We start from the raw sequence: 16,338 nt of genomic DNA on the forward strand, positions 1-16,338 counted from the left end.
GCCCAATAAATACGACTAAATAAAGGCAGCGTGGTTCTTTCTCGACACGAACGTTTAGGATCACATCCCGGACAGACCTGCTAATTGTCCTGACAGGAAGGCACGCTTCCAGCTTCGGTCCACAGATTAAAATGAATTTACAAGCGAATGGTTCGGAAGTGGTTGGCGGTAACCTGTGCCTCGAGGTTACGAGCCGATTCCCCTATTCTTTGTCCGCGCTCAACAAAATGTGTCCCCGTGCTACAGGATTTTTTTTTTTTTTTTTTGGTACTTTAGATTACTAAATGAAATGAACACGGACCGAATCAGTTCATGGCATGAAGCCGAAGTCCCCGGTGCCCAACGGGAAAGAGAAGGAGAGCGATTAATATTGGCGTTCCTGCGGCTCCTCTGACGGCACAGAAGCAGCGGGGCCTAATGGCTGGAGCCAGGACCCGAGAGGCAGAAGGACCCGGGTTCTAATCCCAGTTCCGCCACTTGTCTGCCGCGGCATCTTGGGTAAGGCACCTCACTTCTCTGCGCCTCAGTTTCCTGATCTGTAAAATGGGGATTAAGACCGGGAGCCCCATGTGGGACATGGTCTGTGTCCAACCCGATTTCCTTGTACCCACCCCAAAGCTTAGTACAGGGTCTGACACGTAATATCCGCTGACCAGGTACCGTGAAATAAAATAAATACGTTTCCTCGAAGAGGCCCTCCCCGATTAAGCCTTCTTTTCCCCGGCTCCCTCTCCCTTCTGCGTCTTCTGAAGCGCTTAGATCTGTGCCCTTCGGCATCTGTTATTCGTCCCAACCTCAGCCCCACAGCCCTCGTGTTCTACCTAAAAATTCTCTACCATAAATCATTTATCTATATTAACGCCCGTCCCCTCTCCAGACCGTAAGCTCACCGTGCCTACCGGCTCTGTTCTAACGCGCTGTCCCGAGAGCCTAGTACAGTGCCCTGCACGCGGTAACTGCTCCGGAAATATCACTGAACCCTTGATTGATTTTAGGAACCTCCTAAGCGGGTCGCAGGCGAAATGCAGGCTGCTAAACCAGGATTCCTTCCCAGAGGAGACGAACAGAGGCTGCCGTCCGCCAGGCCTGCCAACTTCTGCCAAGATTTCGGTGACGAGAAGGATTTCGATCTCCCCAAAAGGAGGCCGTTTTCTCGCTTTCTGGAGGTTGTCGCGACAGAGCCCGGAAGACCAAAGGTACGCCGTCCCGCCGGGTTCTAAACGGCTCCTTAGTCCCGGTTTTTGGCTGCTGCTAGGGCTTCCTATTTTCCAGCTGATTTTCACCCTGTTTTTCTCATCCCGAGAGAGAGGCCTGGGAGTAGTTTAGGCCACTTCAGGTTCAGGGGCAACCCCTTGAACTTCAGCCCCCTCAAGAAGGACTAGCCCTCCTCTCCCCGCCCCCCGTTCGGAGTCACGATGACTGGCTGAAGATGACTGCCACAGTTTGGAGAATCCGGGGTTCTACAGTGGCGGGGGACGAAGAGACCCTTTCTATTCTTGGAGCACAGCGGAAACTTCCATCTGCTGGAAGCCTAAGTGAAACCCCTGAATTTTTTTCCCTAAAATGCTCAGTTTCTTTCCCCCTAAAACGCTCAACTGCTCTGGCTATTGTTGGAAGCAGACGGTGATCTGGGGAATTGGCGGGGATTGCGAGCGCCACGGACTTTTGACATCTAAGCATCCATGGGCTGCCGGAAAGTAAGATTCTGGAACCCCCACCCTTTCCTGTTACGATATTTGCTAAGCTCCTACCGTGTGCCAGACACTGTACTAAGCGCCGGGGTAGATACGGAATCATCCAGGATGGACCCGGTCCTTGACCCCCGTACCATTCACGGTTTAATCCCCATTGTTCAGACGAAGTAACTGAGGCACAGAGAAGTGAAGTGGCTTGCCCAAGGTTACGCGGCAGACGAGGGGCGGAATCAGGATTGGAACCCGGATTCTCTTCACTTCCAGGCTTGTGCTCTTTCCGCTAGACCACGCTGGTGGCCCAGAGCTGGGGGAGCCATTTCCTAAACAGACCACATTTGATTTTTTCTTTAAAAAGGTATTAGGTGCTTACTGCGTGCCAGGCACTGTACTAAACTCCGGGGTAGATACAAGATAATCAGGTTGGACCCAGTCCACGCCCCACAGGAGGCTCACAGACGTAACCCCCCCACTTTACAGCTGCGGTAACTGAGGCTCAGGGAAGTGAGGTGACTTGTTCAAGGTCACACACAGCAGACGAGGGGCAGAGCTGGGATCAGTACCCGGATAATGGGGCTCCCAGGCCCGAGCTCTTTCCGTTAGACCACGTCGCTTCGAAAGGCTACACGGGTCCTTCGGTCCCGTCGGGCCGTGAGGAGAGATGCCGGCCGGTATTCCGCCGGGCCGGAGCTAATTCCGTGCCGAGTTTGTGCGCTTTCCCCACCCTCGGGAACGGCCACGGGTTTCCACGGCCACGGGATGGGCGGTGGTGCGTCCCGGCAGCGCGAGGGGCGCTTACGTTGACGAGAGATTCCTTGAACTTGATGTGAAGTCGGTAATTGGAGAGGGCGATAACAGCATCCTCGGCTCGCCCCACGTACTCCGTGCTCTCGCCGTGCAGCTCCAGGAAGGGCACCTTTGGGAGGACAGAAGACGTCCTGTCAGCGTTTCCTTTGTGGGTTTTTAAAAATAGGGTATTTGTTGAGCGCTTACTATGTGCCGGGCACCCTTCTAAGCGCTGGGGTGGATACACGCTAATCACGTTGGACACAGTCCATGTCCCAAATGCGCTTTACGCTCTTCATCCCCATTTTACACATGAGGGAACCGAGGCCCTGAGAAGTGAAGTGACGTGACTTGGCCCAAGGTCACCCAGAGGACAAGCGGCGGAGGCCCAGGATCCGGCCACCGACTCACTTCTGAAGGAGCAAGGTGTCTCGCACCCGGGCTGGGCTGACAGGACCAACAGCGGGGACCTTGCCGAGGATTTCTCTCCCTCGTTCGTTCATTCGATCGTATTTATTAAGCGCTTACTGTGTGCAGAGCGCTCTACTAAGCGCTTGGGAAAGTACAATACAACGATAACCAGTGACATTCCCAGCCCGCAACGAGCTCGTAATCCCCGAAGGCATCACAGTGCGGGTGCCCAAAGCTAGCGAATCAGATGAACCCCAGGGGAGTAACATGGCCCGGGCGTGGGAGTCAGAGGACCTGGGTTCTAATCTCGGCTTCGCCACTGATCTGCTGTGTGTGAATCTGGGCAAGCCACTTCATTTCTCCGGGCCTCGACTGTAAAATGGGGATTCGATCCCCGTTCTCTCTCCTACTCGGACTGTGAGCCCCACGTAGGACAAACGCCGTGTCTGATCTGATTAACCTGTGTGTACCCCAGGGCTTAGGTGGTGTTTGACCTATAGTAAGCACTTAACAGACGTACTATTATTAAATAATTATTATTAAATGATCATTTAAAAATTGGGCAAAATGGCTCAGGCTCAATAACTCTCCTTATCACTTCAATCAACCAATCAACGGTATTAACTGAGTGCTTACTGTGGACATAATAATAATAATGATGTTGGTATTTGTTAAGCGCTTACTATGTGCAGAGCACTCTTCTAAGCGCTGGGGGAGATACAGGGTAATCAGGTTGTCCCACGTGAAGCTCACAGTTAATCCCCATTTTACAGATGAGGTAACTGAGGCCCAGAGAAATGAAGTGACTTGCCCACGGTCACACAGCTGACAGGTGGCGCAGCCGGGATTCGAACCCATGACCTCTGACTCCCAAGCCCGGCTCTTTCCACCGAGCCACGCTGTACTTTAAGAAGCGCTTGAGAAAGTAAAGTAAGACGGAGTTTGGACATAAACCCGGCCCACAGTCTACAGGGGGAGGCGGCCATGAAAATAGGTTAAGGATTGGAGAAACAGAGGAATAGAAGAATGTTAATTAATTAATTAATGTTGGCATTTGTTAAGCGCTTACTATGTGCAGAGCACTGTTCTAAGCACTGGGGTAGAGGTCCACGAGGGTTGTGGGGCTGGGATGTTAAGATGCTTAAGGGGGAAACGGCGGAGTGCTTAGTCAACGCAGAGGGGAGGGCGGAGCGGGGAAATGAAGAGCATAGGCTGGGAAGGCCTCTTGGAGGAGATGGGATTTTAGGAGGGCTTGAGAAGTGGGAAAATCCAGGCAAACTGGCCTTTTCACAGTCCCGACATTTACTGCGCACTCACTGGTTGCACTGTCCGGGGCTGATTAATGAACTGTGGTACTACGTGCCAAGCACTGGACTAAATCCCGGGGTAGATACGAGATAATCAGGTCCCACATGGGGCTCACAGTCTTCGGGGGAGGGAGAACAGGCCCCGGATCTGCAGACGAGGGAACCGAGGCCCGGAGAAGCGAAGTCACTAGGCCCAGGTCACCCAACAGACGGGTGGCGGAGCTGGGATTCGAACCCAGGTCATCTGTCTCCCAGGCCCGGGCTCTTTCCACTAGGCCACGGCGCTTCTCACAGTGCTACTGTGAGAAGTGCAAAACGCAAAAGGGACACAGCCCCTTCCCTTAAAGAGCTTATGTTCCAACGGGGGAGACCAGAGTGAAAATACTTCCCTACCTGTCAAATATCAATCACCGAATCTGCAATGGAGTAAATACATAATAATAATAATGTTGGTATTTGTTAAGGGCTCACTACGTGCCGAGCACTGTTCTAAGCGCCGGGGGAGATACAGGGTAATCAGGGTGTCCCGCGTGAGGCTCACAGTCTTACTCCCCATTTTCCAGACGAGGGAACTGAGGCACTGAGAAGTGAAGTGACTTGCCCACGGTCACCCAGCCGACGGGTGGCAGAGCCGGGGTTCGAACCCATGACCCCTGACCCCCAAGCCCGGGCTCTCGCCACGACACGCACCCACGGGCCGAGGACGGGTCTAAACGAGGGCCCGTGTGCTCCAGGCGGCTGATGGGTCGGTACCGCTTGGGATGCGGGGAATTCAGCGAGACTAGGCTCGGTGGAATTTTGGAGGGTTTCGACTCTGGGGAGACTGGCTGGCGGGTCGGGTTTGGAGAGGAAATTCCTTTCATTTCCACAAAAACCGGGAGCTGTCCGAGGAAGGATCTGGGGACCGCTCCTCATCCCTCGAGCCGCGCGACGCCGTTCCTTCGGAGGGGGCAGTCGGCCGACCTGCTGTTTGCCCGTCTGAAGGGAAGGCCGGGAGCCGGCTGGGGGTTACCTGGAGGTTCTCCTCCTCTCGGATGAGCTGCTTCCGGGGGAAGATCTGATTGGCCTGGATGCATTCAAGGCTGTGCTGTGTCTCTTCATCCTAAACAGTAATAATAATAATAACGTTGGCATTTCTTTGGCGCTTACTGTACATGTTGGTATTTGTTAAGCGCTTACTATGTGCAGAGCACCGTTCTGAGCGCCGAGGTAGATACAGGTGGTCCCACGTGAGGCTCACGGCCTTAATCCCCATTTTCCAGATGAGGTAACCGAGGCCCAGAGAAGTGAAGTGACTCGCCCACGGTCACCCAGCTGACAAGGGGCGGGGCAGGGATTCGAACCCATGACCCCGACTCCCAAGCCCGGGCTCTTTCCACTGAGCCACGCCGCTTCTTCAGAGCAGAGGGTCGTGGGGTCATTTCTCCGGTCCCGGCCCTGCTCGTCGCAGCGGCCCCTGACCGGGGCGGAGCGACTCTTGCCCTCGGGGGTCCGGGCCCCAGGTCGCTGAGGCCATCGCGATTGGGGCCGCCGGTCGGCCCGGGGTTCGAGACGGGCAGCGAGCACGGGAAAGACGTATCCTCAAAGTCTTGTCACCCCCGCCGGCGCGGGCCCCCTAAAAGTGACCACGGAAACCGGAGGGCTGACGCAGACAAAACTGAAGTCAGCGCTCGGAGAAGTCAAACCCCGTGGTCCATCTGTTGACAACCGGAATTGATTTTAATGTCCGCCTCCTCCTCTAGACCGTAACGGCATCTCGTTCAGTCGTATTTACTGAGCGCTTACTGTGCGCAGAGCACCGCATTAAGCGCTTGGGAGAGGACACTGTGACAATAAACACACACGTCCCCTGCCCACAAGGAGCTTTCAGTCTAGAGCTATTTCTAAAGCGCTTACTAGGTGCCAGACACTGTGCTAAGCGCTGGGGGGGGGAGATACGAGCTAATCAGGTTGGACACAGTTCCTGTCCCAACGGGGCTCACAGTCTTCGTCCCCATTTTACAGATGAGGGAACTGAGGCACGGGAAAGTGAAGTGACCGTTGTCACACGGCACGTAAGTGGCAGAGTCTTGATTACAACCCAGCTCCTTCTGACTCCCAGGCGCGGGCTCTATCCACGGGGTGACGCTACTGTCCTCTCCCGAGCGCTTAGTACAGTGCCTTGCACACAGTGAGCGCCCGGTAAATAGGACTGAACGAACGCACGAGTGCTAAATCCAGTGCTGTGCACACAGCGAGCGCTCGATCCATATCGCAGCTTGATCGGCTGACCGAAAGCTATCGAATCCCGACCCGGCTGACCCCACCCCACGAGAGGCAAACCTCCCGAGCTCTACTCCTTTAACGCTCCCACCTCCGTCACTCCCGTCGTCAACGACTTTCTCCAGACCACGATTCGACAGAAACCAGACGCGCAAGCCGATTCCAGAGAGGGTGCTCTAGGTTCCTCTGAGAGAAAGGCCACTTGGGGTGTTGAGGGAATCGCGGCCCTTTTTTTCTTTTTGGCTTGTGGCACGCCGTCGTCCTGGCAGGGGGCCCGGCCGAAGAAATTTAGCCTATCGGAAATATCCGTCGAGGAACTGAGTTCCCCCAACTGCGGAGCTGGCAGTTTAGGAGAAACGAGGAAAGGCGCTCGGCCGGCGCGAGGCAGAGAAGACCGGGCCGTGACTGGTTCGGGCCGAAGCTCCACTCGGTCCCGGATTCGGCCTCCGACACGGGCACCTCTGGGGCAGCGGTGCGAGGGCGCGGCCCCGCCTGGCATTCATCGATCGATTCGTGGTATTGATTGAGTGCTTAGTGGGTGCAGAGCCCTGGACTGAGTGCTTGGGAGAGTATAATGCAACAGAATTAGCAGACCCCCTCCTTGTCGGTAATGAGTTTACAGTCTAGAGGACTGTGGGCCGATCTCGCCTGTCTCGCCGCCGTCCCCCCGGCTTCTAGGCCTGGAAGGCCACAGACGATTCCTCTCCCCCGCTTCAGAGCCGCATTGAAGGCCCATCTCCTCCAAGAGGCCCTCCCTGACTAGGCCCCGCTTTTCCTCGCCTCCCACTCCCTTCTGCGTCGCCCCGACTTGCTCCCTTCGCTCGTCCCCGCCCTCCCAGCCCCACAGCACTTATGTCTTTATCTGTCATTTTATTTGGATTGATGTCTGTCTCTCCCCCTCCCTCCCCGAGGCTTTTAGCTAGTCGTGGGCAGGGAAGGTCACGGTTTGCGGTTGTGTCGCGCTTCCCCAAGCGCTCAGTCCGGTGTCCTGCGATGGACCGGCAAGTCGACCCCACTGAAAGGCCACCTGGGGTGTTGAGTGCATCGTTTTGGTTTTTTCCTTCGGGCACGTTATCATCCCGGCAGTGGGCCCTTAATAAGCAAGTGCTTAAAAAATACGACTGAATGAATGAATGAATGAGTATAGCCTAGATCAAACCCTCAATCAGTCATATTTACTGAGCACTTCCTACGTGCAGAGCACTGTACTAAGCGTTTGGGAAAGTACAATCTCTCTCAGATTCTATAGGAGGACACTGCAAGTTTTAAAACACACCCTTCAGGTTGCCCCCCCTCCAGAATTGTTGGCAATAAAGGTCCGGGTTAAGCCTTTGTGTTTTTTTTATGGGTTAGGTTTTATTCTGGGAAGCGGGGTTAATTGGAATTTAGGAATTTAGGGCAGTGCCTGCCGCTGCTGGCAACCCAATTACACCATTCCTCTCCGGCGCCGGGCCCGCCCTGGGGATCTGTTCCCCAGCATCCCAGGGCAGCGCGGCCTCAAGGCCCGAGCCCGGGCCCGGGAGTCGGAAGGCCCTGGGTTCCCGTCCCGGCTCCGCCACGTGCCTGCTGGGTGACCCCGGGCGGGTCACGTCACTACTCTGGGCCTCAGTTCCCTCGCCGGGAAAATGGGGATCGAGGCCGGGGGCCCCGCGTGGGACAGGGACTGGGTCCAACCTCATTTTGTTGGTATCCAACCCAGTGCTTAGAACGGTGACTGGCACGTTCATTCGATCGTATTTACTGGGCGCTTACGGTGCGCAGAGCGCTAGCGCTTGGAATGTACAATTCGGCAACAGAAAGAGACAATCCCCGCCCGACAACGTGCTGGACGGTCACCACGGTAATTATCATTATAATCATTAAAGCAGAGCAGGTCAGGGAGGCCGCGGGCCAGGCAGCCAGGCCAGAGATAGGAGAATCAGAAGAGGGACAGTTTCAGTGAAGCTAAGGTTGGATAATGTTTCCGGGGGGGGGGAGTTGGTCGATAAGGTCAAAGGCGTCTGAGAGGTCGAAGGGGAACAGGATGAGGAGAGGCTGTTGGATTTGGCACGAAGATCATCTGTGATATTTAGAGAGGGCAGTTTTGGTGGAGTGAAGGGGGCGGGAGCCAGATTGGAGGGGATCAAGGAAGGAAGTGGAGGCTGCTGTGGCAAGTGCTTTGGGTGGAAGGAGTTCAGGAATGACTCCAGGTCACCCCTACTTGGTGAACTGTGGGGAAAAAAGGGGTGCGTGCAGGCGTTTTTGTGCTTCAAGTGTGATCTTCCTCTTCCCAAGTGGAAAGGGAAGAGGAAGCCTCAGTTTGGCTCAGGACCGCACGGCCACTGTGAATCTCTGGCTACCAGAAGTGGACGCTTCTGTGGCAGGGGAGAGGGCGGGCACAGGCCCAAACCAGGGATTAAATGAACACGGACTGCAAATGGGGAAGCAGCGTGGCCTGGCGAGAAGAGCCCGGGCCTGGGAGTCAGAAGACCTGGGTTCCAATGCCGGCTCCGCCGCGTGCCTCCTCCTCGGTGACGCTGGCTGATGCCTATGTTTCTCTGGGCCTCGGTCTCCTCATCTGTAACGTGGGGATCAAATCCTCGTTCTCTCGCCTGTCTAGACTGGGGGCTCCAAGTGAGCGAGGCGCCGCGTCCAACCTCGTCACCTTGAATCTCGCCCAGCGCTAAGCACAGGGCTTGGTACGTAGTAAGCGCTTAATAAACTTCCCACCGTTATTACTGCCTTCTCACTTCTGGACCCGGGGGAGGAGGTGGATTCTGGTGCCGGTCTGGAAGAAGTTAGCTAGAGGCGGCATCGTGCTCTAGACTGTAAGCTGACTGCGGGCGGGGGACGTGTCTACCGACTCTCTTATACTCTGCTGTTCTAATGCTAACCTTCTCACTGTGCCTCGATCTCGCCTCTCTCGCCGCCGACCCCTCGCCCACGTCCTGCCCCTGGCCTGGACGCCCTCCCCGCCCCCGGCACAAATCCGAAAGTTTCTCTCCCCCGCTTCAAAGCCTTACTGAAGGCCCGTCTCCTCCAAGAGGCCTTCCCAGACTAAGCCCCGCTTTCCCTCATCTCCCACTCCCTTCTGCGTCATCCTGACTCGCTCCCTCTGTTCTTCTCCCTTCCCAGCCCCAAGGCACTTATGTACATATCTGTCATTTCATTTTTTTTCGATTAACGTCTGTCTCCCCCCATCTAGACTCTAAGCTCATTGTGGGCAAGGAACGTGTCTGTTTACTGTTGTATCGTACTCTGTTCTGCACCCAGTAAGCGCTCAAAAAATACGATTTAATGACTGAATGCTTTCCCAAGTGCTTAGTACAGCGCTCTGCACCCGGTAAGCGCTCAAAAAATACGATTCAATGACTGAATGCCTTCCCAAGTGCTTAGTACAGCGCTCTGCGGCCAGTAAGCGGTCAAAGAATACGATTCAATGAATGAATGCCTTCCCAAGTGCTTAGTACAGTGCTCTGCACCCAGTAAGCGCTCGAAAAAGACGATTTAATGCAAGAATGTTTTCCCAAGCACTTAGTGCAGTGATCTGCACCCAGTAAGCGCTCAATATGATTGAACGAAGGTTTCCCAAGCGCTCAGAACAGTGCTCTGCAAACGGAAGCGCTGAATAAATACACCTGATTGATTGATTACTGGAAAGAGGCATCACCGCCCAGACTGGTGACAGAGGAAGGGCAAACATCTTGGAGCTCAAAAACAAAAAAACCCGAAGAGCTTTCACCCAGAGTTTTTATCTATAACTCTGAGGCAGCGAGAGCCCTGATGCTCTGCCTCAGTACTTCCGCTCGGCTGGGCTCCTCTTCCTCGGAAGCCGGGATTTCTAAAAACCGGCAAAAGTCACCAGATGGCGTCCCCATTCACTGGAAACACCTCAGGATGACTACGTACGAGAAAACAGAAGCTATTTCTCGGTCAAGAGAGACGCTATCAATGACCTTAATCCTTCTCCTCTTCCACTGCACCGGTCTGAATGTCTAATCCACCCGGCCAAGTTACTTCTCCGACTTGTTCTCTTCTCTCTCCACTTTAAAAAGCATTTTCCGCCCCCCCCCCCCCCCCCAATCCCGGGGGTCCCTAATGAAGCTTGAAATTGAACTGGCTTTTTCCATTTCCTTTCTCGGTGCCTGAGCCGAGGGCGGCCTAGACCGAGGAAATACGCCGGGACTGACGCAGGCCGGCTGGGGCTGTGCCGGGGTCGGAGGGGACGGCGGGATCACCGCCCCAGCCCGACCGCCCAACGCCGCGACCCTCCCCTCCCTCTGTCCAGAGATGGCGACGACGCCGGGAAGACGGACCGGCTCCGGGCCCGAGAACCCGTGTGAGGGAACTGCCCGAGGTCTCCGGGCCGCCTCGCGCTCTCTGGTCCCGGACGGGCGCGTCTCCGCTGAGACCAGAGCCGGCGAGGGGCGCCCTATTCACTGCGCCCCGGCCGCTCCAGCCGTCGGCTTCGGTGAGCGAAACTGCTCCATCTTCCGTGGAGAGAACAGGAGGCGCCGGGAAAGGAGGAAGAGAAGCCGTGGGAGATTATTTCCTTCGAAGGAGAGAAGTCACGGCACGGATCGGGAGGACGAAGGAAAAACAGACAGAGAGAGTGACTGGCCCGAGCCCAGAACGAGGAGAGGAGAAAGAGGGGGACGGGCGGGGCAGAAGATGCGAGTCTCTGGAAGCGGACGCCGGAAATCTGAACCTCGGGCACGCCGCCGCTCGGCCGCCTCCCGGTCCCGAAGCCCCCCGCCGCCTCCCCCGTCCTGGCCTTACCATGACAGGAGGTCCAGACGAGGAGGGCAGATCCTCGCTCCTCCTCAGAGTAGGTCACGGTCGGCCTCTGAATTCTGGAGAAGAAAGATAGAGGGGTCAGGGGGCTCCCGGGGGCCCGTTTTCGGTGGTCTGACAACGAGTCCCCGTTGGTAAACTGGCTCGGCGTGGGCGAGGGGGACTCGTGGATCGGATGCGGTTGGGGAGGACGCTAATAGGGGAGGGGTCTGGCCGGTGCCCCCGCTGATTATCTGCAACTCCAGCAGGGAGACCACCTGGTCATTTCAAATCGGAGGTGGGGCCGAAAATCTCTCTCTCTCTCTCTCATACACACATACACACACCCCTTTCCCCCCGCCAGGCACCGGGATGCACAGACAGACACCCCCACCCCCCCCCGAAACACACACGCAAATACACATTCAGCTGGGCCCAGGATGCACAGACACACACACACACAATAATAATAATTAGGGTACTTGTTCAGTGCTTATTATGCGCCAAGATGGGGTAGATACAAGGCAGTCAGGTTGGACCCAGTCCCCGTCCCACACAGGGCTCACACTCTTCATCCCAATTTTCCAGACGAGGCCCAGAGAAGTGACCTACCCGAGGTCACGCGGCGGACATGCGGCGGAGCCGGGATTAATACCCTCGACCTTCGGGCTCCCAGGCCCGGGCGCTATCCACTAAGCCACGTTGTTTCTCTTCTCTGCCCATACGTAGAGCCAGGCCGAGAGGGGGAGAGAGAGAGAGAGAGACAAACACTTGGGCCCACAGTGAGCTTACAGTCTAGTCGGGGAGACAGACATTAATATCGGTAAGTGACAGGTACGTACCTAAGTGGTGTGGGGCTGAGGGAGGGGTAAATAGAGAGGGCAAATCCAAGTCAAGGGCCAAGTGCTGGGCTGACCGCTTCACCCCCGTGGGCCTCGGTTTCCTCATCTCAAAATGGGGACGAGGCCCGCCATCCCCCCCGCTTGAGTCGTGAGCTCCGTGTGGGCCGGGAACGGTGCCCCGTCTAATAATTAATAATGATCATCATTACGGTCCTCGTTAAGCACTTAGTATGTGCTACGCGCTGTTATAGGCGCTAGGGTGGATTCAGGTTAATAGATACAGGTTAATCAGGTGGGACACTGTCCCCGTCCTACATTCTTAATCCCCATTATACAGATGAGGTTACTGAGGTGCAGAGAAGTGAAGTGACGTGTCCAGTGTCACACAGCAGGCGTACTAATAATAATAACAATTATTATTATCATGGTATTTGTTAAGTGCTATGTGCCAAGCACTGTCCTAAGCGCGGGGGGAGAGTCAAGGTAATCAGGTTGTCCCACGTGGGCCTCACTGTCTTAGTCCCCATTTTACAGATGAGGTCACTGAGGCCCAGAGAAGTGACGTGACTTGCCCAACGTCACACGGCAGGCATAATAATGTTGGTATTCGTTAAGCGCCGACTACGTGCCAAGCACTCTTCTGGGCGCTGGGGCAGATGCAAGGTAGTGGGGCTCACAGTCTTAATCCCCATTTTACAGATGAGGTAACTGAGGCACAGAGGTTAAGTGGCTTGCCCAGGGTCACCCAGCAGACAAGAGGCGGAGCTGGGTTTAGAACCCACGACCTCCGACTCCCGAGCCCGTGCTCTTTCCACCGAGCCACGCTGATTTTCCGATCCTCCTGTACCCACCCCCGCACTTAACACCTAGTACGGGCTCCATCGGTGGCCTTAAAAGAATAATAAAACATCAAAATCCCCCACCTCCCAAGAGTCACAAGAAGAGAGAAATGGGAACAGCTTGGCTTCCTCCTCCTGCTCCGACAGGGAACCCGACGGCAACCATCGCCACGGAATTAGAAACGCTCGCGGCCGGGGGCCGCGGGTCCACCCGGGTGGTCTCCGTCGTGGAGAGAGAAGGTTTCTCTGCAAAATTTATGACGGAGACAGTACAACGAGCCGGTGGTTTTCCACAGGGAGAGGCCTGCGGGGGGCCCTGCTCCCGTCGAGGCGGGCCCGGGCTCAGGCGCCCCTCCCCGCCGCCCGCCTCGCCGGCTTATCGGCTGAGCGGATCCGCGTCTCTCTGAACGCCGGGCGGCCGGGAGCTGCGGATTCTCCCGGGTGTCCGACTGGAAATGCGCGGCTCCGGCCGGCCAACTCACGAGCTCCTTTCCAACTCCCCCGGGCGGGGACCGCGGGGGCCTCCTTCCACGTCCCACTCTGTCCCCGAAATCCGCCTCCAAGCGAACGGTTCTCGGGGAAATCATCAGCCCCGGCGCGGTCGGCTATTTATGAAGGTTAGGCAGGCCGAAAAAATATTTAGAGAGCCACGGGGCGGCGAGAAAACTCACGAAGCAACCCGATCCATCATTCCCCCACCCCGAAGCTACCATAATTTAAATGATTCCAGAAAATGAGATTCCCTTCTTCCCGTCAACAGCGGCTCCGGGGCCGCTGGGACGCCCCGCCCAGAGATCCGACCCATCCGGGGACGGTCCCGGTGGCCCGAGGCTCGGGGGCCGCCCCGGGGCCAAACCCGGCTGAGGTCGCGTGGCTCTCCGGTGAGGCCGTCAGCCGGAACCATCGCGGTATCTGTGAAGGGCTTACACCGCGCTGAGCGCTGTGCAAGCGAATCGGGCTGGAACCGGTCCCCGGCCCACGTGGGGCTCACGGTCTCGATCCCCATTTAAAAGATGAGGGAACTGAGGCTCGGCGAAGCCGAGTGACTTGCCCATGGTCACAGAGCAGACAGGTGGAGGAGCAGGGATTAGAACCCAGGTCCCTCCGACTCCCAGGCCGCGAGTCAGGGAGGGGTCCGGCGGAGCGAGGCCACGGCTCCGAGGACTGGTGAGCCCTGGGCTAGGGAGCCCCGGTGGCTAATGGGCGGCGACCTCAGCGGGAGCGGGCTGGTCCAGACCCCCGATTTCCACCCGGGCCAGATCCAACCTCACCCCACAGAGATATTTCGCCTCCCGTGAAACCCATCTCTCCCGTGGCCCCAAGCTGATTTCCTCGTCGTTCCGTGAGTAGGGATTGAAAATCCCCCCCTTTTTTCTTTTTTAACGTCTGTGCTCTCAAACCTAAGTAACGGCATCCTCAACGACGAATGCGCCAGGCAAGGCGGGAGCGGCAGAACTCCAGTAATAATGATGATGATAACAACAATGGTACTTGTTAAGCGCTTACTACGTGCCAGGCACTGTACTGAGCGCCGAGGTGAGTGGGAAGGTTCCCGGGCTTGGGAGCCAGAGGTCATGGGTTCGAATCCCGGCTCTGCCACTCATCAGCTGTGGGACCGTGGGCGAGTCACTTCACTTCTCTGTGCCTCAGTCACCTCATCCGTCAAATGGGGATTAACCGTGAGCCTCAAGCGGGACAACCTGATGACCCTGCATCTCCCCCAGCGCTCAGAACAGTGCCCTGCACATAGTACGCGCTTAACAAATACCGACGTTATTATTTCTAAAGCAGGTTGGACACGGTCCCCGTCCCACATGGGGCTCGCAGTCTTAATCCCCGTTTTTCAGATGAGGGAACTGAGGCCCAGAGAAGGCAAGTGACTTGGCCCAGGTCTCACAACAGAGAAGTGGTGGGGGTGGGATCGGAACCCAGCTCCTTCTGACTCCCAGGCGCTAGCCGCTAGCTCGCGCGGCTCCTCCAGCCCACGCCGATTCTGTAGCCCACGCGGCTTGCTCTGCACACGGGAAGCAGCACGGTATAGTGGATGGAGAACAGCCTGGGAGTCAGAAGGTCACGGGTTCCAATCCCCGCTCCGCCACCTGTCCGCTGGGTGACCTCGGACAAGTCACTCCGCCTCTCCGGGCCTCAGTTCCCTCTTCTGTAAAACGGGGACCGAGAACGGGAGCCCCTCGTGGGACGGACACTGTCTCCGACCTGATCCGCCGGTGCCCGGCACTTAGGACGGTGCCTGGCACGTAGTAAGCGCTTGACGAATGCCGTAAAAAAAAAAAAAAAGTGCCGCCCGGGAGCGGCAGCTGGGTGGTCCCGCCCGGCCCCGGACCCCCAGAGGGAAAGACGGAGCCAGACCGCGGGACGGGAACCGTCCGGTCTGACCCGGCCCGCCGCGGAACCATCTTCCTTTCGCCGCGGCCGCTCCGTCTCGGGGCCTCCTGGATTCCCGTCCGCCGAAGCGGCCGCTTCCACCGGCGGAATCGGGGTCAACGGCGGAGACCGGGTGGCCGGGGTGTCGGCCGGGGCCCGGACACCGGAAGGCGGACAGTCGACGGGCTTACCGCGGTCGAGGGGTGGGCGGCGGCCGTCCCCGCAACCCGGAGGCGGTGGGTGGCCGGCGGAGCTCACATTGAAATCTGGAAAAGGAAACCAAACCCCGCGCTCTAAAGCCGCGTGCCTCTCTCCTCTCGCCGACCGGCCGCTTGGGATTCCTCCGAGGACGGTGGGGAGTTTTGGTACCGGTCGTTTTCTTTCCGGTATTCGTTAAACGCCTCCTACGTGCCTGGCGCTGGAGGGCACGGTAAGCGCTCCGCAAAGACCACCACCGGCGTGGCTCGGTGGAAAGAGCCCGGGCTCGGGAGTCAGAGGGTCGGGGGTTCCGATCCCGACGCTCGTCGGCCGGGTGACCCCGGGCAAGCCGCTTCACTTCTCCGGGCCTCGGCTACCTCATCCGTCGAAAGGGGATTGGGACCGCGAGCCCCGCGTGGGACCGCCCCATTACCCCGGATCTACCCCAGTGCTCGGCACACAGTAAGCGCTCAACAGACACCATCATCGTTATCGCTGTCAGCGGCGGTAGTAACAGTAGGCACTGGGGAATGGGGTTGGACGCCATCCGGGTCCCACCCGGGGCTCCCGGTCTTCATCCCCATTTTACAGACGAAGGAACCGAGGCCCGGAGAAGTCAAGTCGCTCGCCCCAGGTCGCCCGGCAGACAGGCGGCGGAGCCGGGATTAGAACCCAGGTCCTTCTGGCTCCCAGACCCGGACTCCGTCCGCCAGACCACGCCGCCTGGATCTCTCCTCACTCCGGTCTCTCCCCGCTGCGCCCTTCCGACGGCGCCCTGCCCTCCAGTCTTCCGCCTAGGCGGCCACCCGCCCGGGCTCCGGGAGCGACCCGTCGACCGATCTTTCGGGGGTCCGGAAAGAGGAGACCC

The 16,338-nt window shown here is 57.4% G+C and overlaps 1 protein-coding gene across 6 annotated transcripts in view; it reads right to left on the reverse strand.

The window, feature by feature from the left end:
* The window catches only part of MTMR3 (myotubularin related protein 3), a 97,031-nt gene that overhangs the window by 32,188 nt on the left and 48,505 nt on the right, over nt 1-16,338 (reverse strand). For 4 of the 6 annotated variants that reach the window (XM_029049495.2, XM_029049494.2, XM_029049493.2 and 1 more), the window contains exons 3-6: nt 15,464-15,538; nt 11,216-11,289; nt 5,208-5,297; nt 2,491-2,607 (exon numbers count right to left, since the gene is read on the reverse strand). In XM_029049495.2, coding sequence (XP_028905328.1) covers nt 2,491-2,607; nt 5,208-5,297; nt 11,216-11,218 — 210 coding nt within the window. In that variant the 5' untranslated portion in view covers nt 11,219-11,289; nt 15,464-15,538. Of the gene's footprint in view, nt 1-2,490; nt 2,608-5,207; nt 5,298-11,215; nt 11,290-11,821; nt 11,863-15,463; nt 15,539-16,338 lie in introns of those variants that run through there. The other 2 variants (XM_029049492.2, XM_029049491.2) reach the window with 2 other exon arrangements.

The sequence above is a fragment of the Ornithorhynchus anatinus genome, chromosome 21, assembly GCF_004115215.2.
Source record: "Ornithorhynchus anatinus isolate Pmale09 chromosome 21, mOrnAna1.pri.v4, whole genome shotgun sequence".
In the NCBI taxonomy this organism is placed as follows: domain Eukaryota; kingdom Metazoa; phylum Chordata; class Mammalia; order Monotremata; family Ornithorhynchidae; genus Ornithorhynchus; species Ornithorhynchus anatinus.